We start from the raw sequence: 24,280 nt of genomic DNA, 5'->3' as shown, positions 1-24,280 counted from the left end.
AGTCATCGCCGGGATCTCTCAAGATTCCATTGCATGACTCTTGACGAGGTCGTAACTGCTTTCATTTGTTTTCAAACCAAACTATGTCCAAAAATCAGCATTAAAACTGATGCAGTCACTGTATCCTCTCGTCCTCAGTCATCGCCGGGATCTCGCAGAATTTCATTGCTCGACTCTTGACGAAGTCGTAACTGCTTTTATTTGTTTTGAATCCAAAATATGTACAAAAAACGGCTGGAGTCACTGTATCCTCTCGTCCTCAGTCATTCATAAATCATTTAACTGTGGAAAACAACTGCTGCCATCTAGCGGCAAGAAGTTCCAATTGCAACACAAAAATGTGAATTGTTATATGAAAAAACTAATACAGAATTTATTTTAAAAATGGACCAAAAAATAAAAATTGATAAAACGTACAATGATTTAAAAGCCAAAAAAAAACAAACAATGAATTAAGGAAAAGCTGTAAAGTCGGAAAAGTAAGAATGGGATATTTTTTCTTACACCACTAAACCCAAAATGATTTTGGCGTCACTTGTTGTGCATGTTGTTAGTAGTTGAAAACTTTACTCCTCTACAAAAGAACGTTGTTCCGCTGGCAGGTCTAATGCTAGTGGAGAGTCAAAATGGTGGATCATAGAGTCAGAATTCAACTGACTTTTTCTACTGAAAACTAAACACGTCATTTCTTCACCTTTTTGTTTCCTCTCAGATTTCATCCACCTCTTCACCGTCACCTCCTTCCTTCTCCCTCGCTCTGCCAGTCAGACGTCACATGACAGTCGGGAGGAATTCAGTGGAATTACTGAGAGGATCGATTCTTCTCTGCAGCTCCAGTGACTCACTGAGCAGCTTCTGAAGGTGGGTTTCTTATTCACGAGGTAGGGGCCACACACACACACACACACACACACACACACACACACACACACACACACACACACACACACACACACACACACACACACACACACACACACACAGACACACACAGACACACACACCCACACACACACACACACACACACACAGACTCACACACACACACACACACACACACACACACACACACACAGACACACACACCCACACACACACACACACACACACAGACACACACACACACACACACACACACACACACACACACACACACACAGACTCACACACACACACACAGACACACACACACCCACATACACAGACACACACACACACACACACACACACACACACAGACACACACAAACACACAGACACACACACACACACAGACACACACACACACACCCCCACACACACAGACACACACACACACACAGACACACACACACACACACACACACACAGACACACACACACACACACACACACACACACACACCCCGACACACACACACACACACAGACACACACACACCCACATACACAGACACACACACACACACACAGACACACACACCCCCCCACACACACACACACACACACACGGACACACACTTCATACAAGTTGAATCCAAAAATTATCCAGAAAAAACAAGTTGTAGTCATCGAGTGACCATAGTACGACTGTCTTTACGACGACAATAAAAAAAAATATTAAAAAAAATATGTATTTAAAAAAAGAAAAAAAAAGGAAAATGATTAAAGTGGAAAGCAAAAGATTAAAAAAAAGAATATTTAAAATGTTCATTTGTATTTATGTTTATAGTAGATAAATGATCAAAGGCTAAACAATAAAAAACTACTGTAAACTATTGGACCGAGCAGTTTTTTTAATGGTATATTACATTCTTTTTATAATTATAAGATTACATTTTTTTTTTCATTCTTGTTTTAATGTTAAAAGACAACATAAGCAAAACCATTAAACTATTAACATCAATTGTTTTAGAAAAATAAAGAAAAATGTGTATTTATGTTTAAAAAACCAACAAGACGGGTAAAACTACAAAGTATAAAGCCAACATAAAAATAATCATATATATCAGGATTTCATTGCATGACTCTTGATAAAGACGTAACTGATTTAATTTGTTTTGAAACCAAAATATGTCCAAAAATCAGCTTTAAAAGCTGCTGGAGTCACTGTATCCTCTCATTCTCAGTCATTCATTGATCCTTTAGCTGTGGAAAACTGCTGCCATCTAGTGGCGGGAAGTTCCATTGCAACACAAAAATGTGAATTGTTAAAGGAAGAAACTAATGCACAATTTCTTAAAAAATGGACAAAAAAAAAAAACTTTGATAAAACTTACCATGATTTAGAAGCCAAACAAATAAATGAATCAAAGAAAAACTGGAAAGTCGGAAAATAAATATATATAGAAAAATGTTTGAATGTAACGAGTAATAGTTAAACTGCTGAGTCATAGTTCCTCGACGTGACAACGGTCGCCACGGTAACTCTGGTTCTGTTGATCACAATTCTCCACAGATGATTAAACGACGAGGAAGAAAACACCATAAATATTCTCCAGTTTTGTGTCACCGTAACGAGTCGCTGCATCTGCCGTCAATCTTCCGCCAGATGTTGTCGCGTCGTTACAAATCCATTTAGACGTCGACGTACGTTCGCTTTGATTCGTAGCCAATCGTATCACAGATAATAGTTTTTCCCCACAGTCAAAAAATGACATTTCCATTGGTTGCGGGTGGTTGTCGAGGATTGGACTCATGTCCATGGTGTCCCTTGCCTGTTCCCCTGAGTAGCTGGGATCGGCTTGGAAGCCACAGCACCCCCGTAACGCAGAAGAAGTGTCCAACTCGTAAAGCGTTTGAGTCATGGGTCACAGAAATAAGTTACTGATAGTATCTTAATGCCGTCTGTTTACCGTATTAACTACAATAAAAAAAAGTTACGCAAATTTCACTACTTAGTTTAGTCAAATCTCTTGTGGGCCACATAGCATTAGATGGTGGCCCAGATTTGGCCCCCAGGCCTTCAGTTTGAAGCTAGCCATTTTGGGAATAAGTGCCTGAAAAAGGAACTCTAAACCTAAACTAAAGTACCGTATTTTCCGAACTTTAAGTCGCAGTTTTTTTTCATAGTTTGTCCAGGGGGGCGACTTATACTCTGGAGTGACTTATGTGTGAAATTATTAACACATTGTTACCGGTATATCATTTCACATGTTATTTTCACACTAAACCGCAAGAGGGCGCTCTAGGCCTGTGTTGATAATTTCGCCGTAGAAGAGGAAGCGCCGCATCTTCTACGAGTTGTTTAAAAGTGACACAGATGATGAAGATTTCATTGAATTTTTAGTTATTTTGAGTTACACGGATGGTTTGGTAAACTTCTTAGCATGTTATTTATGCTATAGTTCTCTGAATAACTCTTAATATGTTATGTTAACATACCAGGTTCTCAGTTGTGTCATGTAACGTTAGCATACCGTACAATTATTCAGCCTGTTGTTGCCTCTATTTTTATTTTAAATTGCCTTTCAAGATGACATGTCTGTTCTTGGTGTTGGATTTTATCAAATAAATTTCCCCCAAAAATGCTACTTATACTCCAGTGCGACTTATATATGTTTTTTCCTTCTTTATTATGCATTTTATGGCTGGAGCAACTTGTACTCCGGAGCGACTTATAGTCCGGAAAATACGGTAATCTTTAATCGAACCCTTATCCTGAACTAAAGTTTATATTTTAACGTAGTCTAAACTTAACCTAAACTAAATTATAACTAGAATTTTAAAAAGTTAGGCAAATTTCACTACTTAGTTTAGTCAAATCTCTTGCGGGCCACATAGAATTAGATGGTGGCCCAGATTTGGCCCCCAGGCCTTCAGTTTGAAGCTAGCCATTTGGGGAATAAGTGCCTGAAAAAGTAACTCTAAACCTAAACTAAACTACCGTATTTTCCGAACTTTAAGTGGCAGTTTTTTTCATAGTTTGTCCGGGAGTGCGACTTATACTCTGGAGTGACTTATGTGTGAAATTATTAACACATTATTACCGGTAAATCATTTCACATGTTATTTTCACACTAAACCGCAAGAGGGCGCTCTAGGCCTGTGTTGATAATTTCGACGTAGAAGAGGAAGCGCCGCATCTTCTACCTCCGGAGTTAGCGCAGTTGTTTAAAAGTGACACCGAGGATGAAGATTTCATTGAATTTTTAGTTATTTTGAGTTACACGGATGGTTTGGTAAACTTCTTAGCATGTTATTTATGCTATAGTTATCTGAATAACTCTTAATATGTTAACATACCAGGCATGTTCTCAGTTGTGTCGTGTAACGTAACGTACAATTATTCAGCCTGTTGTTGCCTCTATTTTTATTTTAAATTGCCTTTCAAGATGACATGTCTGTTCTTGGTGTTGGATTTTATCAAATAAATTTCTCCCAAAAATGCTACTTACACTCCATTGCGACTTATATATGGTTTTTCCTTCTTTATTATGCATTTTATGGCTGGAGCGACTTGTACTCCGGAGCGACTTATAGTCCGGAAAATACGGTAATCTTTAATCGAACCCTTATCCTGAACTAAAGTTTATATTTTAACGTAGTCTAAACTTAACCTAAACTAAATTATAACTAGAATTTAAAAAAATTTGGCAAATTTCACTACTTAGTTTAGTCAAATCTCTTGCGGGCCACATAGAATTAGATGGTGGCCCAGATTTGGCCCCCAGGCCTTCAGTTTGAAGCTAGCCATTTTGGGAATAAGTGCCTGAAAAAGGAACTCTAAACCTAAACTAAACTACCGTATTTTCCGAACTTTAAGTCGCAGTTTTTTTCATAGTTTGTCCGGGGGTGTGACTTATACTCTGGAGTGACTTATGTGTGAAATTATTAACACATTGTTACCGGTATATCATTTCACATGTTATTTTCACACTAAACCGCAAGAGGGCGCTCTAGGCCTGTGTTGATAATTTCGACGTAGAAGAGGAAGCGCCGCATCTTCTACCTCCGGAGTTAGCGGAGTTGTTTAAAAGTGACACCGAGGATGAAGATTTCAAACTAAAGTTTATATTTTAACGTAGTCTAAACTTAACCTGAACTAAATTATAACTAGAATTTTAAAAAATTAGGCAAATTTCACTACTTAGTTTAGTCAAATCTCTTGCGGGCCACATAGAATTAGATGGTGGCCCGGATTTGGCCCCCAGGCCTTCAATTTGAAGATGGCCATTTTGGGAATAAGTGACAGAAAAAAGGAGGTAAAAAAAAAAAACACCACGGAGAGTGATTTTCCGAGAGCGAAGACCTCAAGAATCCCGTCGTCACGACGATCATGAGGGGACGACATCAAAGCCGCCGTCTAATTGGGGAGTTTTGCCCGAAGACAGACTCGGAGGCTGCGTCGGCGTGTTCAGATGTTGCATCAGTGCAGATGTGAAGGACACGACGGGAGGTCTCACTCTGTCACCACTTTTGTTTCCCTTCAAAGGAGCTTTCATGAGGCGCTCAGGTCGTCGGATGACGACACTTTGCTTCCTAATTGGACTTTCTTTGAGTAGAAAGATGGGTTTTTTTCAGGTTTAGTTTTCAGCCTGGAATTCCTGTTTTTAGATTCCGTTCTAACTTGTACTGTCGCGCTTTCTTTCTTCATCTTTTTTTCACCCACGTCGTACTTTGATGGATCCACAGGTGAAGTTTCTTTAAGAGACTTTGACTCACGGTGCCAAGAAAACTGTCTTAGATCATTTACAGAAGCAACGCAGAGTAATATTAGCTTTTAAACTAAACTCTGACTCTTAATCCAGACTTAAGTCTAACTCTTAATGTAGTCTTAAATTAAATCCAACCCTTGACCAAAGCTAAACGTCAGTCTAAATCTAAATGTAGTCTAAACTTAAGTCTATTACTTAACCTTAACTAAACTTAAGTCTAAATATGAATCTATTCTACACTTAAGTCTAAGTCTAAACTTAAGTGTAGAGTAGTTTAGGATTTGGGATGAAGTTAAGTTAAGGTTAAGTGATAGACTTAAGTTGAGACTTCATTAAGAGCTAGAGTTAAGTATTTTTCTTAACCTTAACTGAACCCAAGTCTAACTTTTTACCAAATAACTTAAGTCGAGATCTTAACGTGGTTTAAACTTAAATCTTACTCCTAACCTTAACTAAACCTTAGACCAACTCTGAACTTAAACAAAACTTCAAACCAACCTTTAACCCTAAACCTTAATCTAACTCTTAACCCAACCGAAACTTAAGTCTAACTCTTAATATGGTCAAAACTGAATTGTGAAATCTTTACCTAAACTGAGTTTAGGACTTACTCAAAATCTAAACTAAACTTAAATCTGACTCTTAACCATACCTTAATATAAGACTAACTCTTTATTTAAATGAAACTTAAATTTAGACTGTTAAGATTTAGATTTAGGTCTTACTCTAAACCAAACCTGAACTCAAGTCTCTCTTAACTAAACTTGAATCCAATTCTTAAACAATCCTTAATTTAAGTCTAACTCCAAACGTTTTCTCAACTTATGTTTAACCCTTAACTGAACCAAAACTTAGGCCTAACTCTAAACATAGTCCAAACTAAAGTTTATATCTAAATGTCGTCGAAACCCAAGTCTAATTCTTAACCTTTACTTCAGTTCCTCCCCTTACATGGTTTTAACTTTATGTTGAGATTTAGACTTAGTCTTAATCTAAACTTGTCTAATCTTTAATCGAACGCTTATCCTGAACTAAAGTTTATATTTTAACGTAATCTAAACTTAACTCAAACTAAAGTCTTACTCGTTACCCAAACTAATCACAAGTCTAAATCTAGACATAGTCAGGTCTTAAGTCGAACCCTAAACTAAAGATTATCTCTCAACAAAGTCTAAACTTAAGTCTATCTCTTCACCTAAACTAAACTAAAACGTGACTCCTAACCAAACCTAAACTTAAGTCTAACTCTTAACCTACAGGCAACAAACAATCTCTGGACAAACTACCTAGACCTAAGTCCCTAGAGGAGGTTTACGGACTCTTCTTCTCAAACGTTCTCCACCAGCTTCTCTCTGAAGGCGAGCGCCGTGCCATCCCATAATTAATAACATGGACATTCAATCGGTTTGTAATCTCGAGGGGGTTCGCGCTCTCAGAAAGAGATTACGCCAAAACACAAATAGCGGTCGGATCATTGTTCTCTCCGCCGCGCTCATTAATCTGGCTGAAGCGCCGAGTAATGTCGTCGGGCCGACAAGAAAATATGTTTCTGCCGCCGAGCTTTCCAACTCGTCAGCCGCTTATCATCCATCTGCCGCCGTTGTGCCAGGAGATGTCGACCATTTATCATCCCTCAACCTTTTCAGATCCAGCCCGGGTCTCCGGGGTCACGGCGTCGCCGGCTGCAGAGGACATTAGCATTCGTCGGACCACGCCGGCCTCGCGGAGCTCCTTCGTGTCAACTCAGGACGAGACTGTTCCTCGGCGAGGTGAGCCATATTATTCTAGTCTGGGGGACTTTATCAAGACCCCCGACTCCCCCGTACCTTTGCCACGACACCACCTGTAATTTACTTTTTTGGGGGGTGAAAATGGAGAAAGCCTGAAGCTGTCGTTTTATTGTTGGTGAGGCAGAGACCTGCAGACCAAAGTACCAAAAAATTAACTTCAAATCATCTAAAAAACATTAGATAAGATGGTCCTTCATCTTTCCTACAAGATTTAAATCGAAGATTATTTTGGTTAATTGTATCTTTCAAGTCAAATCCAGTAGTATTCCACACGCAGAGGTCAGCGTTTATGTATTTGGAACCACGACATTTCATTGTATGCAGACGATGGTCTTCTGTACGCGTGATTCGTCCAGCATTTAGCAACTTTTTGCTAATGTGTGTTTTAGCATTAATATGAAAGTGAGGAACACTTTGAAACAGAAATGTTGATTCTAAAGAATTCTGAAGTCACTTTTTTTCTAATTCACAATTTTCAAATGTCAAATTTAAAATCTTAAATCCCAAATGTATTTACTTATTTCTCAATGTACGTTTTTGATCTTAGGTACAATATTTCATTCACGAAAGATTTATATATATTTTTTATATATATATTTTTTATATAAAATACATACTTTTTACCGTTTTTTTGTTATTTTCAAATAAAAGCATTACATGTCTCTTTTATGTATTCAAATAATATCTTTTATATTTAAAGTACATTTTAACATCAACCTGATTGTATTTTAAAATACGTATTTTACATTACATAGGTGTGTCCTGTCTTTTTCCCGAACTAGCTGGGACAGGCTCCATTAAACATTTTTTTAATTACTTTTTATTTCTTTATTTAAGGGTAATAAACATGATTTACATGAGGAAATAAATCTTGTAATATTGAGTATATATTTTTTTGTCCACGTAAGACAGAATCAATATTAAGAACAAATGCTCGCTTTTGTTTATTCTCTTGTTCGAGGCGGTTAAAGCTAAAAGTAAAAAATTATATTTTATGAAATTTGAGGCTTTTACAGTCCGAGTGAGTGAAAAAAACTCTCAGCATCTAAATTATCTTAAATAAATTAACTTAAAATGATCTAAAAAAAACATAAGGCAATATAGTCCTTCATCCTTCCTACATGATTTAAATCAAATATAATTTGGGTTAATTGTATCTTTCAAGTCAAATCCAGTAGTATTTCACACGCAGAGGTCAGCATTTATGTATTTGGAACTATGACATTTCACTGTATGCAGACGATGGTCTTATGTACGCGTGTGTCGTCCAGCTTTTAGCAACTTTGTGCTAATGTGTGTTTTAGCATTAATATGAAAGTGAGGAACACTTTGAAACAGAAATGTTGATTCTAAAGAATTCTGAAGTCACTTTTTTTCTAATTCACAATTTTTAAATGTCAAATTTAAAATCTTAAATCCCAAATGTATTTACTTATTTCTCAATGTACCTCTTTGATCTTAGGTACAATATTTCATTCACAAAAGATTTATATATATTTTATATATATTTATTTTCTATAAAATACATACTTTTTACTGTTTTTCTGTTATTTTAAAATAAAAGCATTACATGTCTATTTTATGTATTCAAATAATATCTTTTATATTTAAAGTACATTTTAACATCAACCTGATTGTATTTTAAAATACGTATTTTACATTATATAGGTGTGGCCTGTCTTTTTCCCGAACTAGCTGGGACAGGCTCCATTATACATTACTTTTTATTTCTTTATTTAAGGGTAATAAACATGATTTACATGCGAAAATAAATCTTGTAATATTGAGTATATAGTTTTTTACCCATCTAAGACAGAATCAATATTATGAACAAATAGTGGCTTTTGTTTATTCTCTTGTTCGAGGCGGTTAAAGCTAAAGTAAAATAGTCTATTTTCTGAAATTTGAGGCTTTTACAGTCCGAGCGAGTGAAAAAAACTCTCGGCATCTAAATTATCTCCACAAAAACGGAGCAACAAACACAAATTAGGTCCCACGGTTTGTTCAGAAAGCGCTGCATCTGTCGGCATAACTGCCCCGATTGACGGACGAGCGTCGATAAAAGCGTCGGCGCCTCCAGCCAACGGCGCCGCTGACAAACGGCCGCGACGCTCTCCAGCATCAAACGACCTGATCTTGGCGGGCGAGGACCCGCAGATGGCCGACGAGAGGCAGACGTTTATCGGCTTTTCATTCGGTTTTGGAACTCTGTGGCGTTCAGGGGACGCTTACGGTAACTTTAGAGTCAAAGCCAGAGTTGTCGTTTCACTTCCTCGGTCCGCAGATAAGTTACAAGAATAGCAACGCGCGGCTAATTGGAGACTTCCGAGACGAAGTCTGCTCAGCTACTCGGGGGAAGAGGCGACGATGAGATGAAATATTCAACACTATCCATCTGCAGCTGTCGTGAACTATCCTTCTCGATGTTGTTTTTTTTCGGGGGGGGGGGCACAGATGGCCGTGTTCCCGTCGACCGGCCCTTGAGCAATGGAGGTCGTCAGCGAGCGAGGCTCGGCCTCGTCCTGAGTCGCCGCTGATGAATCTGCTCTCGACGTCCATCAGGATCCCTCCGGCGGCGTCGGGCACTGAGGCCGGAGCGTCGATGGTTTCCGATCCAGAGTCGTCTGCTGCGACAACCGTGAGAGCGACGTGAAGAACGGCTTTAATCTTTTGTTTCATCACCTTCGTACGTCACGTTCACTTCATCACCTCCTGTGAGTGTCTTAGTGTGAGCAGATGTCGTGAGTGCAGGTGTGTTTCTACTTTAGGTTGTTTTGAGTACACATCACATCTTTGTTTTAGTGTTTTCGGCTGTGTATTGGCAGGAATCTGCTATCACGATATTGGGCCAACAATACAATATGTTGTGATACTGTAGTAACAAGGATATATTTGTAGTATTGTCGAGTACTTGACTCTGGTGTTGTCGAATTTACAGACCACATGACTCTTGACGAAGTCGTAACTGCTTTTATTTGTTTTTAAAACCAAAATATGTCCAAACATCAACTATAAAAGCTGCTGGAAACCACTGTATCCTCTCGTCCTCAGTCATCGCCGGGATCTCCCAGGATTTCATTGCATGACTCTTTACGAAGTCGTAACTGCTTACATTTGTTTTGAAACCAAAATCCATCCAAACATCACATTTAAAAGCTGCTGGAGTCACTGTATCCTCTCGTCCTCAGTTGTCAACAGGATTTCAATGTCCATTCAGCTGTAATGACTGCCGCCATCTTGCTGCCGTAAGGTTAATTGCAGCAGAAAAATTAACAAACAGCATGAATAGTTGGATGTTAATTGTAAATTATTACTTTATTTTACACACATTTATTACTTTATTTTACACACACATTATTACTATAAACCGTAAAAAAAAAAAAGGTAACAAATACAGATACATGATTTTCTCAAAAAAGAATAAAATGTAATAATCAATAAAGTAGTGTCAAATATCGATACAGTATCGTTGAAAAGAATATTGCGATGTATCGCCATATCAATATTTAATTAGTGTACATGTGTGTTTGTAGTGAGTACACATGTGATTTAGTGTTGTTCTGAACATACACATGTTTTAAGGTTGTTCTGACAGCACATACGTGTTACTTTTTAAGTCTTGTTGTAAGTACATATGTATGTTTTAGTGTGGATCATTTACAGATGATTTTTTGTCAGTTTCTATGGTCATCTTTGTTAGTGTTGTTGTGAGTTCATTTGTTACGGTTAAATTGCTCTTCAGTTTTTGTGTTGCGTTGAGTATAATTGTTGTGTCGGCACATGTGTGTTTTAGTGTTGCTGTGAACACACGTAAGATTCCTCTTCAGTTTTTGTTTGTCTGTGTATGTGTGTTAAACTGTTGTGTGTTTGACCTTCTGAAGCGAAAGTTCTTCATTGTAGTCGTTCGATTGAAGCTGTTGGTTCGTGACGAACACGTCGCAACAACAACAACAACAACAACAACAACAACACAAAGAGCGAAACATCTTCCGAGTGATTCCAGATTATCAGGTTTGATTCACGACAGCCGAACTCTCGCCGCCACTTCCCGCGCGGCATCATGGGAAAACCGGGCCGCGGGCCAGCCGTGGCATTAATAACTGCAGGTAGATGTTATTATTATTATGAGCATGCTAATGTTCACATCTATCACGCGGATCTCGAGAAGCCGCTCGGAGCCGGCGTCGCTGGGAAGCCGAGGGATGAATGTTAATGACAAGAAACCCATCTGGTGCCTTGTTAGACAGAAGGTCGGCGTGATTTATCCTCCAGCAGCAGACTTCAACTGTCCGTCACGTCGGGAGAACTCTTGTCTCCGGGAGGCAATCGGAGCGTTTCTCGAAAATTAGTTTTCGAGGAAAGAATCTCCTCCTGGATTTTCACTTTCCCCGGCTGCTGTATTCCCGTCGCCCTCCTCCTTCCTTCTCTTTGCCCTTTTTTTCTTCGACACTCCTGCAGAAGTTTCTTTCTCAGCCTCCTTATCTCGACCTCCACCGGCGGCAGATCAATGCTCTGCTGCACCGCGGCAAATATTCCCCCTTCAGTCGTGAACCCAACACGCCGAGCAGATTCATCTTTCATGGATTCTTTCATACCTTTTACAAGCGGCGACTGTCAACAGCCAGCGACGGCTGCTTCGTGATCCTCTTAAAAATTCGCCTGAAGCTTGCTCGACAACCTTTTCGAATCTAGAGAGACGTCGCCCGTCGCTCCTGAACAGATGGGAGGACGACGATAGGAGATATCAACGTTACGATGGATATTCATGACACGTCAGCTTCTTGAACCTACATTATTTCACCAAAGACCAGAGAGTGTTGGGACTAGAACTAAAGACCATCCACACCAGGACTAAGACCATAGATAGCAGAGACTATTACAAGTCCAAGACAGTCAACTACAGAGACAAGAAGAACATCATAGACGACCAAAAGAGGCCGTAGACCACCGAGACGTGGAAGACCGAGACTGTCACAAGACCAGGAAAATCACAAGACCAAAACAATCAACTGCAGTGACAAGAACAAGATCATAGACCACCAAGACCAAGGAAAGACCATAGGCCAATGAGACAGCCAAGACTGTTACAAGACCAGGACAGTCAACTGCTGGGACATAGACCATAGAAAGACCATTTACAGTGGAGAAAGGCAAAGACCAACCCCAAGAACTTACACTACCAAGTTTGAGACCAAAACCAAGACAAAGGGTCTTTACTTTTGACAGGACTGTCCTTACATAGACCCTCAACACCAAAACTAAATCAAGACCATAGCCTGCGGGGACAAAGCAAGACCAAGCTTGTACATCACTGAAGCAAGACTAATATAATGGATTGTCTTTGCTTACTATGGTCTTTGTCCTGTCATGATAAGGCAATCGATTGTCTTAGTCTTGTCTCAGAATCAGAAGTGTACGGTCCATGTTATCTGGTTATCTATGGCATCGGTCTTGTCTCTTTCTCTGTAAGTTATGGTCTGGTTTTTGTCTTGAAGTTGTTGGTGTTGGACCACTCATTACAAGACCAAGACTATAGACTACCATGACTGGACCGAGACCATAAAACCACAAGATCGAGAAAAGACAAAGGCAATAGACTTTCAAAAGACTAAGACAATCAACTGCTGGGACCAAAACCACAGGCGGTTTTAACAAGACCGTAGAGCACTGAGACTGTGACAAGACCAAGACTATAAACTACCATGACTGAACCGAGACCATAAAACCACAAGATCGAGAGAAGACAAAGGCAATAGATGCAGAGACTTTCAAAAGACCAAGACAATCAACTGCTGGGACCAAAACCACAGGCGATCGTAACAAGACCACAGAGCACTGAGACTGTGACAAGACCAAGACAATAGATAGCAGAGTTGGAGACAAAACCAATGCCACAAATATCCAAGACTGTCAGAAGACAATCGACTGTTGGTTGACCACGGAGACTGCAATAAGACTAAGAAGATAAGGTGGTCTTGATGACTACAAGTCTAGATGTACATAATAGACGACAAAAAAGCCATACAATGAGATTTTAGAATAGTTTTAACACGTCAAATCTCAAATCTGTTAGGACAACACTTGGAACTTTAAGGTGTAGAGGTTGTTCTCAAGTTGTCGATGGTCGAAGATGGAAGTTTTTACAAAGTTGACGCCTGCACAGAGAGGCTGATTAATGACTGATAACTTTTCTGCAAAACCTTTTTTTCGTCAACACCTTTTCTCCGTTTGTCCTGCTCCCGATCAATAAGGGTTCAGAGTGAACATTTCACCAAACATCAATCACAAACTGGGCTTCACTCTCGTGGTCAGACCTCGTCCAGAACACACTCGTCCGGAATGAAACCGGCGTTACACGCCTTCATTATTTACGGCCGCACGCCCGCGCCACAGCATCTGAAACCCAAAGTATTGATTGACGGCGAGCGGCGAGGCTTTCAAGACGGCAGAAGCAGACGCGTCTCGGTGCCAAAAATGTCAATAGACGTTTTGCCCGGTCGTAGGGATGAAAAACAATGAGACGATTTTTTTTTCCCGCGACGATTCATTCGTGTCACCGACTGCTGCAGTCATTCCGACTCTCGGGTTTGTCGGAGCACGACGGCCCGGATACACGATTCACACGAGCGGCTCTCGGGGAAACATGTCGAGAAGTCCAACCTTGACAAGACAACCCTGACTTCCAGACATGTGCAGTCGAGACCTTTTACCCCGGCTGTCAGACGTCGACGCCTCAGGAAAGACCTTGTGCAAACGAAAACACAATTTTCTGTTTTTTGTGCCATAGAAATGAAGAGTTTAATTAGATTTCTCTTTTTCAATTTATTTCTAAGTATTTCTGTCATTAAAAAGGTCCTTAATGTGATTTCACATGTTTTTTTTTTATTAAAAGTTTTAATTTACTTAGATTCTGATCCTCCCCAAAAAAGTGTTGCATTTACCGTATTTTATTGACTGTTAGTCGCACCGAAATATAAGACGCATTATGTGGTAGTTTACTGACATTTTGACAGATATTTGAGAGCCAAGTACACCATAATACTACTTCAAGGTCAAAAAGTAGAACCATTATTAATACATACGGCGGATTGGATTATAAGTCTATTTTTGAAGAGAAAAAAATGGTCTTTTAGTCCTAAAAATAAGGTGTTATCTTGTTAATATCAGTACCTGAGTTTCCTCCGTTGTTCAACAATTGAAAGTTATATTTCTAAAATGTATTCAACATTATATTGTGCAAAGTATTTCTTGAGTGTGTAATATCTAGTAGAGCCTTGTGGACGAGGTTTTTTTTCCAATTGTTTTGCTCAAATTCCTGCACAGAAGTCGCACTGCTAAATAAATTGTAGTTACTTATTATTACTCAAAACATGAGTAATGCTGGTAGAATGGTTCTTACTTATATAGAGCTTCCTATGCTTTACCCAATCACACACTGATGGCAGTAGGCTGCGGCGCATCGCGTTAGCTTAGCCTTTAGGAGCAATCAGGGGTTACAGTGCTTGCTCGTGGACACAACGCTAGTATCTTAGCCAGAGCTGTGATTGAACCGGCAACTTCTTAGGCCACGATAAGCAATATACCGCCTGAACTATGGTCGCCCAAATTTCAGCAAATTATGTTGTGATTTTTTTTCTTCGAAAAAATTGAAAAATTCAACAAGTGTTCAGCGTAAAAATTGAAAAAATGCTGCAAAACCGAAGTTCATGGACCACCGGACCACGTCAACAAAGTTTTGACAATTTGATTAAGTGAAGTTTTAAAAAAGCAGATGAAAATTTTAATGAAAAATAAAAAATAACTACATAAAATGAACCCTTTTTTAATTGAAAAAAAGTTTAAAAAATGCCCAAAAATCAAACTCTCTAAAAATGGGGAAAAATGCGGCAATACCATAGTTCAAAATACTGTAAATGTTGTCCAAGTTTCGGAAATGTGATTTTCTGATGTGTCCAGAAACATAAAAATACATTGAATTAATGTAATTAAATGAAAAAAAGAAAGAAAAGGAAAACCCTTTTTCATTGGAAAAACCTGAAAAAATGCCCAAAAATCAATGTCTCTGAAAATGGCAAAAACTAAGTTTATGATGCTTCAGACCATGTGAAATGTGAAGAACAAGTTTAGAAAATTTGACAAGTGAAGTAAAAAATAAAAATGGAAGATAAAGAAGACATTTTTTAATTGGAAAAAGGTTTTTTTTTAAATGGCCCTCGGAACTTGGGATTCGAAACCTTGTTACACGCGGAATCAAATCTGAAAAAAAGATGGGTCTAAAAAAAGGCTTTTCATTTTTCCTGAGATGTAATTCAAGTGTGTCTTCTAAGCGTTTAGGATGAATCCAAACCCCGACCTGGTGTGAAAGTGGAAATCTGCCCCGACAACCCGACCACAGGCGTCAGCCACTGTTGCGAATTGCAGTAGCGACCCTGAAGCTGTAGGTTTCCCGCTGCCATCGAGTCTTTTCAGAACCCTTGAGAAGAAACTCTTCCAACAAAACCAGAACTTTATCACCGTCACGAGCCAGACATTCTTGACTAGACTCGAAAAACTTAGAAAGTTTTTCTCTCTCGCTGCAGAACCTTCAACTCCTGCTATATTTATCTGAATCCGTTTCATTTTTTTTGTTCCTACACAAATCTGCCGGAAGCAAAGTAGCACACGGATAAATAAGAAATGGCGGTGACGGGATCTATTAATATCCACATGAATCAGCAATATTTATCATAGCGTCGCTGTAGGTCGACCGCGATCTGTGAAGGATTAGAAAAGTAACGAGTTTCAATGGAAAGATTCAGGAAATGTTGCTGGAGGAACAAGAAACAGATGATGGAGTTCTGGTGGTGTTTGAGGTCACCGTCAGGATCCATGAACCTTTTGAAGGATCTGTCACATATCGAGCATCAGCGCTAGAGTTACTTCCACCGGTTGTGCTTTGAATTAATTGCTAGATCTGATCATTTAAATGATAATAGTAATCATTTTACTGACATCGATCCTTTTTATGTGAAAGGAAATCCCTCAAAATGTTTTAGTACCACTTTTGTAAACTACGAGGCTGCACTCCGTAGTATTATTCCTTTAGTCTTCGTAGTACTTCAAACCTGAAACTCGTAATGACGCCTCAAAATCTGGTGCGCCTTAAAATAAATAAAAATACAGTAAGTGAAAATCAAGCCTGCCAATCTTGTTTCATTTGCAGTACTGTGCACTTCTAAAAGTTTACAAAAATCGTTTGTGTATTGATCCTGCCATTGATAACCTGTTTTTAGACATTGTAGATTATAATATTATAAAACATATGATCAATCACAATATAGTCTCTTTTGTACTTGCATTGCGTCTTTGTAAACCTTTAAAGCATCGCAGATTAGTATTACAGAGCAATATTATAGAGAAATAAAACTACTGAGCCTCGCAGAGTAATACTACAGAGCCGCGACGAGTAATACCACGGAGCAATACTATGGAGCCTCGAGGAGTCATACTACGGAGCCTCGAGGAGTCATACTACTGAGCCTCGAGGAGTCATACTACTGAGCCTCGAGGAGTTATACTACGGAGCCTCGAGGAGTTATACTACGGAGCCTCGAGGAGTCATACTACTGAGCCTCGAGGAGTTATACTACGGAGCCTCGAGGAGTCATACTACGAAGCCTCGAGGAGTCATACTACTGAGCCTCGAGGAGTTATACTACGGAGCCTCGAGGAGTCATACTACGGAGCCTCGAGGAGTCATACTACTGAGCGTCGAGGAGTCATACTACGGAGCCTCGAGGAGTAATACTACGGAGCCTCGAGGAGTCATACTACTGAGCCTCGAGGAGTCATACTACGGAGCCTCGGGGAGTCATACTACGGAGCCTCGAGGAGTCATACTACTGAGCGTCGAGGAGTCATACTACAGAGCCTCGAGGAGTAATACTACGGAGCCTCGAGAAGTCATACTACGGAGCCTCGAGGAGTCATACTACTGAGCGTCGAGGAGTCATACTACTGAGCGTCGAGGAGTCATACTACTGAGCCTCGAGGAGTCATACTACGGAGCCTCGGGGAGTCATACTACGGAGCCTCGAGGAGTCATACTACTGAGCCTCGAGGAGTCATACTACGGAGCCTCGAGGAGTCATACTACGGAGCCTCGAGGAGTCATACTACTGAGCGTCGAGGAGTCATACTACGGAGCCTCGAGGAGTCATACTACTGAGCGTCGAGGAGTCATACTACGGAGCCTCGAGGAGTCATACTACGGAGCCTCGAGGAGTCATACTACGGAGCCTCGAGGAGTCATACTACGGAGCCTCGAGGAGTCATACTACTGAGCGTCGAGGAGTCATACTACGGAGCCTCGCAAGTAATACTACTGAGCCTCGAGGAGTCATACTACGGAGCCTCGGGGAGTCATACTACGGAGCCTCGAGGAGTAATACTACTGAGCCTCGAGGTGTAATACTACGGAGCCTCGAGGAGTAATACTACGGAGCCTCGAGGAGTCATACTACGGAGCCTCGAGGAGTAATACTACGGAGCCTCGAGGAGTCATACTACTGAGCGTCGAGGAGTCATACTACGGAGCCTCGAGGAGTCATACTACGGAGCCTCGAGGAGTCATACTACGGAGCCTCGAGGAGTAATACTACGGAGCCTCGAGGAGTCATACTACTGAGCGTCGAGGATTCATACTACGGAGCCTCGAGGAGTAATACTACGGAGCCTCGAGGAGTAATACTACGGAGCCTCGAGGAGTAACACTACGGAGCCTTAAAGAGTAATATTATGGAGCCTTGAGGAGTAATACTGCGGAGCCTCGAGGAGTAACATTACGGAGCCTCAAAGAGAAATATTACGGAGCCTCGAAGAGTAATACTGCGAAGCCTCGAGGAGTAACACTACGGAACCTTTAAAGAGTAATATTATGGAGCCTCGAGGAGTAATACTATGGAGCCTCGAGGAGTAACACTACGGAGCCTTAAAGAGTAATATTATGGAGCCTTGAGGAGTAATACTGCGGAGCCTCGAGGAGTAACATTACGGAGCCTCAAAGAGAAATATTACGGAGCCTCGAAGAGTAATACTGCGAAGCCTCGAGGAGTAACACTACGGAACCTTTAAAGAGTAATATTATGGAGCCTCGAGGAGTAATACTATGGAGCCTCGAGGAGTAATACTGCAGAGCCTCGAGGAGTAACACTACAGAGCATTGAGGAGTAAGAGCCACGAAGAGTAATACTATTAAGCCTCACTGAGTAATAATAGAGAGTCTCGCCAAGTAATACTACAGTGCCTTAAGCGGTAATACTATGGGGCCTTGAGCAGTAGTACTACAGGGCCTCACAGAGTTATTCTAAGGAGCTTGGCGGAGTAATTCTGCGGATCCTCGTGTAATAATAATCCAGAGCGTTGAGGATTAATTCTGCGGATCTTGTCGAAGTAATACTATTGACCTTTAGAGGATTCATTCTACAGAGCCTCGTGAAATAGTACAATGGAGTCTTGCCAAGTAATAACTAGGACCCTCAAGGAGTACTACTAACAGAAAAACATGCGTTGAAGTACATAAAGGTGCACCGGTCTATAAATGTCGATTCTTAAGAAAGTTTGATCATATAGTCAGAAGAAATACGCTACATATCATATTTTCTTTCTTGTCTTGTTTGAGTCTTTTCAAACGTAGGATCTTGTGAACTTTGACGCCCCCGTGTTTATTGATCGGCCGTCGGAAGCTTTTCCTTTCTCTTCCGTCTCGCTTCAAAAGTACACGGTGTCATCCTCGACACGACTCCGGCCGAACCGAGCTCATCCATCTGCGGGAATATCGTGGCGCAATCAAAAGAAGCTTTTTCCCGTCACCGCAGGTGGAAGTGTCATCCTGTCAGGGGCGCTCGGGCACATTCATCACAGCGGTGGCTGCGACAGCGACTGCACACATGCACGACTCCCGTCCGCCCACGTGCACACACTCGTCGACTGGGAGTTTCACTTTGGTTTGTTGTTCCGTCAGACGCTGCCAGTCTCGTGCCGGGGTCGTGTGAGGTAGGATTGGAATTTTAAACCCAAGTGATGGCAGCTGTGATTTGAGCTTCATCGGCTACATCGGTTTCTGGTGAAATCGGATGCTCTTTGTCACCATCTAGTGGTCACATTATAAAATACATGTGGTTAATGAACACAAGTGTTGGCCTCCTCCATTCTATGTTAGTCTTTGTATCCTTTGTCTTTGTTGTTTTTTTATTGATCTATGCTCTTTAGACTTAGACTTAGATGGTATCATCTTGTTCTTTCTCTTTGTTAATATTTTATTTTGATTTTTATGAATAATTGCTGTATTGCTGGGTCTAATTGGAACAAAAGCAATTTCCCGAAGGAGACCTCCTGAGGGATCAATATGACTGAGGACGAGAGGATACAGTGAGTCCAGCAGCTTTTAAAGCTGATGTTTGGACATATTTTGATTTGAAAACAAATGAAAGCAGTTACGACTGAGGACAAGAGGATACAGTGACTCCAGCAGCTTTTAAAGCTGATATTTGGACATATTTTGATTTGAAAACAAATTAAAGCATTTACGACTGAGGACAAGAGGATACAGTGACTCCAGCAGCTTTTAAAGCTGATATTTGGACATTTTTTGATTTGAAAACTAATTAAAGCATTTACGACTGAGGACAAGAGGATACAGTGAGTCCAGCAGCTTTTAAAGCTGATGTTTGGACATATTTTGATTTGAAAACAAATGAAAGCAGTTACGACTGAGGACAAGAGGATACAGTGACTCCAGCAGCTTTTAAAGCTGATATTTGGACATATTTTGATTTGAAAACAAATTAAAGCATTTACGACTGAGGACAAGAGGATACAGTGACTCCAGCAGCTTTTAAAGCTGATATTTGGACATATTTTGATTTGAAAACAAATTAAAGCATTTACGACTGAGGACAAGAGGATACAGTGACTCCAGCAGCTTTTAAAGCTGATGTTTGGACATATTTTGATTTGAAAACAAATGTAAGCAGTTACGACTGAGGACAAGAGGATACAGTGACTCCAGCAGCTTTTCAAGCTACCTAACCTAACCTATCTAGATGACCTTATGATTGTGGCTTTTTGCTTATAAAAATTTTCCTGTAATAATTCTCCAGGTGTCTGGTTTCGGGGGCTCCTGAAGGAAGGCGGGGTTGTCTCTCCACCTCCGACGGTCTCCGGACAAACACTTTTTCCCGGTAATTCACGACTGGAATTAGCATCCGAGTAATTTCATAAGCTGCTTTTTTGGAGGAGAAAGAGGTCGTCTGGGCGCCGACGAGACACAAATCTGGGAGATTTGCGAGCGGACATATTGTCCCAAAGTGTCGGGGAAGCTCGAGCGCTTTGTAAATTAACTTTTGCTAAATGAATCACCGGCGGCTCTGAAGAGTCACTTAATCTTGTGAGGAAGTAACGCAGGGGCCGGCGTGGGACGGCGGAGGCATCACTCATCCGAATAAATCCTGTCCAAAGTGAAACCGTAAATATTCGGTTTGGACTAGTTTTTAAAGGTGGTTAGAATTGAGCTTCTGTAGATCCTGCGTTGACTTGTCGTCATCTTTGTGCGTTTGTGTTGAGACGCACTGTGAAGGAGAAACACTTTTTTGTTGCTCATTACTTGGATCAGGTGATTTAATTTCTTTTATAGCCATAAAATACATTTTTAAAGACCATTAAGCCAAAAGAAATGAAGACAACAATGTCCTTTTTTATGGTTAGAAAAGATAAAGAATAAAAGCAAAAATATTGTATTATTGAATTTTACATATATTTTATTCAAATATACCATAAAATAAAAATGTTAAAAACATGAAGAATTTATATATTTTCAGATGTTTTCAGTAACTATATTTTACACGTAAAATCTTCACAAAAAGAACAAATGCAAAAAGAAAAAAAGTGCTAAAAGCATACTCACAAAAATGTTTATTTAAAAAACGTAAGTAAACTTCCCCTATTTAGTCGGACATATCTAAACAAACTAAATGTAATGACAAGCTTCAACATTTACGCTACATGTAGCACTGATGCTAATATGCTCATAAGTAACAACCAACTTCCACTCCACTCCACTTTAAATCCATTCGACTGAACAACCAAACTCACGTCTCACACCCTCTCAGGAAACTCATCACTGCAACTGCACAGTTTGACCATCCGTATGAAAGCTCTGGTTCCCCTGCTTTTAGAAAACTTTGAATTCTTTTGACTCCCACTGATCGTTCAAGAGTTATTGCACTGAGAAGCCAGTATTACTATTGATGCAGGTGAACCTGGTCCATGTTTGAGAGCCTTTTTTTTTACAGTCGTTTCCTGAGAGGTTTATGGGTGTTTATTGGCAAGAATATGGAGATACGATAAACAGTCAACAATACGATATACTGTGATACTGTAGTAAGAGGTATACATGTGTACTATTATTCAATACTTGACTCTGGTGTTGTAGTATTTACAGACCACATGACTCTTGACGAAGTCGTAACTACTTTCATTTGTTTTCAAACCAAAATATGTCCAAACATCAGCTTTAAAAGATGCTGGAGTCGACTGTATCCTCTCGTCCTCAGTCATTCACTGTTCCTTTAGATTTCGGAAAATCCAACAAATGCTTCCATCTAGTGGAGGGGAATTAAAACGCAACACAAATATGAACAAACGCTGGGAATATTTGTATGTTAAATTGTAAATAAAATACTGAATCATTTTATTCTGTACACACTTTATTGAAATATAAAGCAAAAAAAACTATAATACAAATAAAATATGATTTAAAAGCCTCCTCCAAAAGAAATATATTCAGTGCTGAAAAATATTACGATATATCAGTGTATCCATATCTTCTCACACCCCTAGTGGCGAGTCCGGTAATTGCAAGTCACTTCTGAAGAAAAAATAAAGTGATTACGAGTCCGGAGAAGACGTTTTTTTTTCCCCTCCTCACGACCGTGAGACGTGCGGCCTGACCTCTGACCTCTCTCTCGACACCAACACGACCACGCATCGATCGGAAGGCGTTACACAAACGTCGCTCCTGCAGGTAGTGAAACGCTTTTAAAAGTAAAGGTAAAAGTCTCCAGCTGAGCTACATCTCTAGCTGCCATTTTTTTTTTCTCCGCTCCCAGGGAATCCGTCGGCGGCACGTCAAAGCGAATGATCGGAGCGTGCGATCCATCCGTCAGGCGGGTCAACGGTGCGCATCGCTACACAAACAGCCCATCAACTCAATTGCAGACACACACACACACACACACACACACACACACACACACACAGAAAGAGGCTTCCCACGAAAAAATCTTTACGCCGTGATTAGTCGCGCTTTACTCGCTCTCCAGTACTCGCATTGATCGTCCGGGCCTTGTAAAGTGTCGACCCCCGCCACCCCCCCCTCGCCGCCGCCACCCCATCATCACCGGTCACCTGGCGCGGGAATCTCACGGGGATCCTGATTCAAGCGAAGGAACCCGGGTTTCACTTGACGCCCGAGCCGTGATCAGCAGTGGCAGCAGAGTATTGAGCGCACGGCGGCGCCGGGGAAAATTGTGATGGATGACAGAGGGGGGAGATTTGGCGTGCTCACGAGGACGCACTTGCTGGTCATTAGACGTGTGTGTGTGTGTCGGTGTGTGTGTGTGTGTGTGTGTGTAGAAATGAGTTTTTAATAGCTGCGAATAAAACCCCGGATTCACCTTCAGAAGGCTCTCGTACTTAGCAGGCGCATTAGTCGCCCGCACGTCCTCGCGCACATCTGCTCACCTTATGGTCGATGATGCCGCTGTATCCCCGGAGGACTGGGACGGGGGGCCGGATTAGCTTCTGCTGGCGCCGCGTGTCGTTGGCGTCCCGGGCGACGCCGCCGCCGAAGTTGCCGTTGGTGTAGACGAGGAAGAGGCTGGCGCACAGCAGGAGCACCAGCAGCACCGCCACGCCGTGACGCTGTCGACGGGAACACAAGCGGACGTTGATGAGACCATGAGGAAGGAGGAGGTCGGAGGTCGGAGGTCGCGCCCCGGAAGCTTCGGGGAACCACCGTCACGTGACGAAGTTCGAGTGGGAAATTAAAGATGGCGGATTGGAGAGGTACGAGGGTCTGTTACAAACTTTTTAAATCAATCGTGAGCAGGTAATAAATCATCGTTATCGACACGTAACGTTCAAACAAAGTGAACTAAATTTGAAATTACAGCTACAGGTTTATTTTGATAATGGAGATTTATAGAATTTGCATTATTATCTTTAAAATATGACTTTTATTTTTGTGTGTTTTGGCAAGATTTCTGCCGATACAGGCACAACAAGACAGATATATAGTGAGGCTGTAGTGACAAGTATATATTTGCAGTATTGTTGAGTACTTGACCCTGGTGTTCTGATACTGCAGGAACAAGTATATATTTGTAGTATTGTCGAGTACTTGACTCTGGTGTTGTAGAATTCACAGACCACATGACTCTTGAGGAAGTCGTAACTGCTTTTATTTGTTTTTAAACCAAAATATGTCCAAACATCAGCTTTAAAAGCTCCTGGAGTCACTGTATCCTCTCATCCTCAGTCATCAACAGGATCTCGCGGGATTTCAACCCTTTAGCTGTTGTGGACGCAATGACTGCTGCCATCTAGCATACAGATTTTTAATATATATTTGTTAATTGTAGATAAGTATATCTAATTATTTTATTTTATTGATTTTATTTTGACTGTATCCTCTCGTCCTCAGCGTCATTGTTTTTTTTGCTGCCAAGGACCTAATGAATGCTGCCATCTAGCGGACAGAATTTTAATATATATTTGTTAATTGTAGATAAGTATATCTAACTATTTTATTGATTT

The 24,280-nt window shown here is 40.7% G+C and overlaps 1 protein-coding gene across 1 annotated transcript in view; it reads right to left on the bottom strand.

The window, feature by feature from the left end:
- Positions 1 to 24,280, bottom strand: part of st6galnac5a (ST6 (alpha-N-acetyl-neuraminyl-2,3-beta-galactosyl-1,3)-N-acetylgalactosaminide alpha-2,6-sialyltransferase 5a) — a 58,548-nt gene that overhangs the window by 32,019 nt on the left and 2,249 nt on the right. Inside the window, exon 2 of the mRNA XM_087810917.1 lies at positions 23,207 to 23,386. Within this exon, the coding sequence (XP_087667043.1) occupies positions 23,207 to 23,386 (180 nt within the window). The remainder of the gene's footprint in view (positions 1 to 23,206; positions 23,387 to 24,280) is intronic.

The sequence above is a fragment of the Callionymus lyra genome, chromosome 16 (assembly GCF_982586985.1).
Source record: "Callionymus lyra chromosome 16, fCalLyr1.hap1.1, whole genome shotgun sequence".
Classification (NCBI taxonomy): Eukaryota; Metazoa; Chordata; class Actinopteri; order Syngnathiformes; family Callionymidae; genus Callionymus; species Callionymus lyra.
Note: the sequence above shows the minus strand (reverse complement) of the source record. Positions and strands in the feature narration are given on the sequence as shown.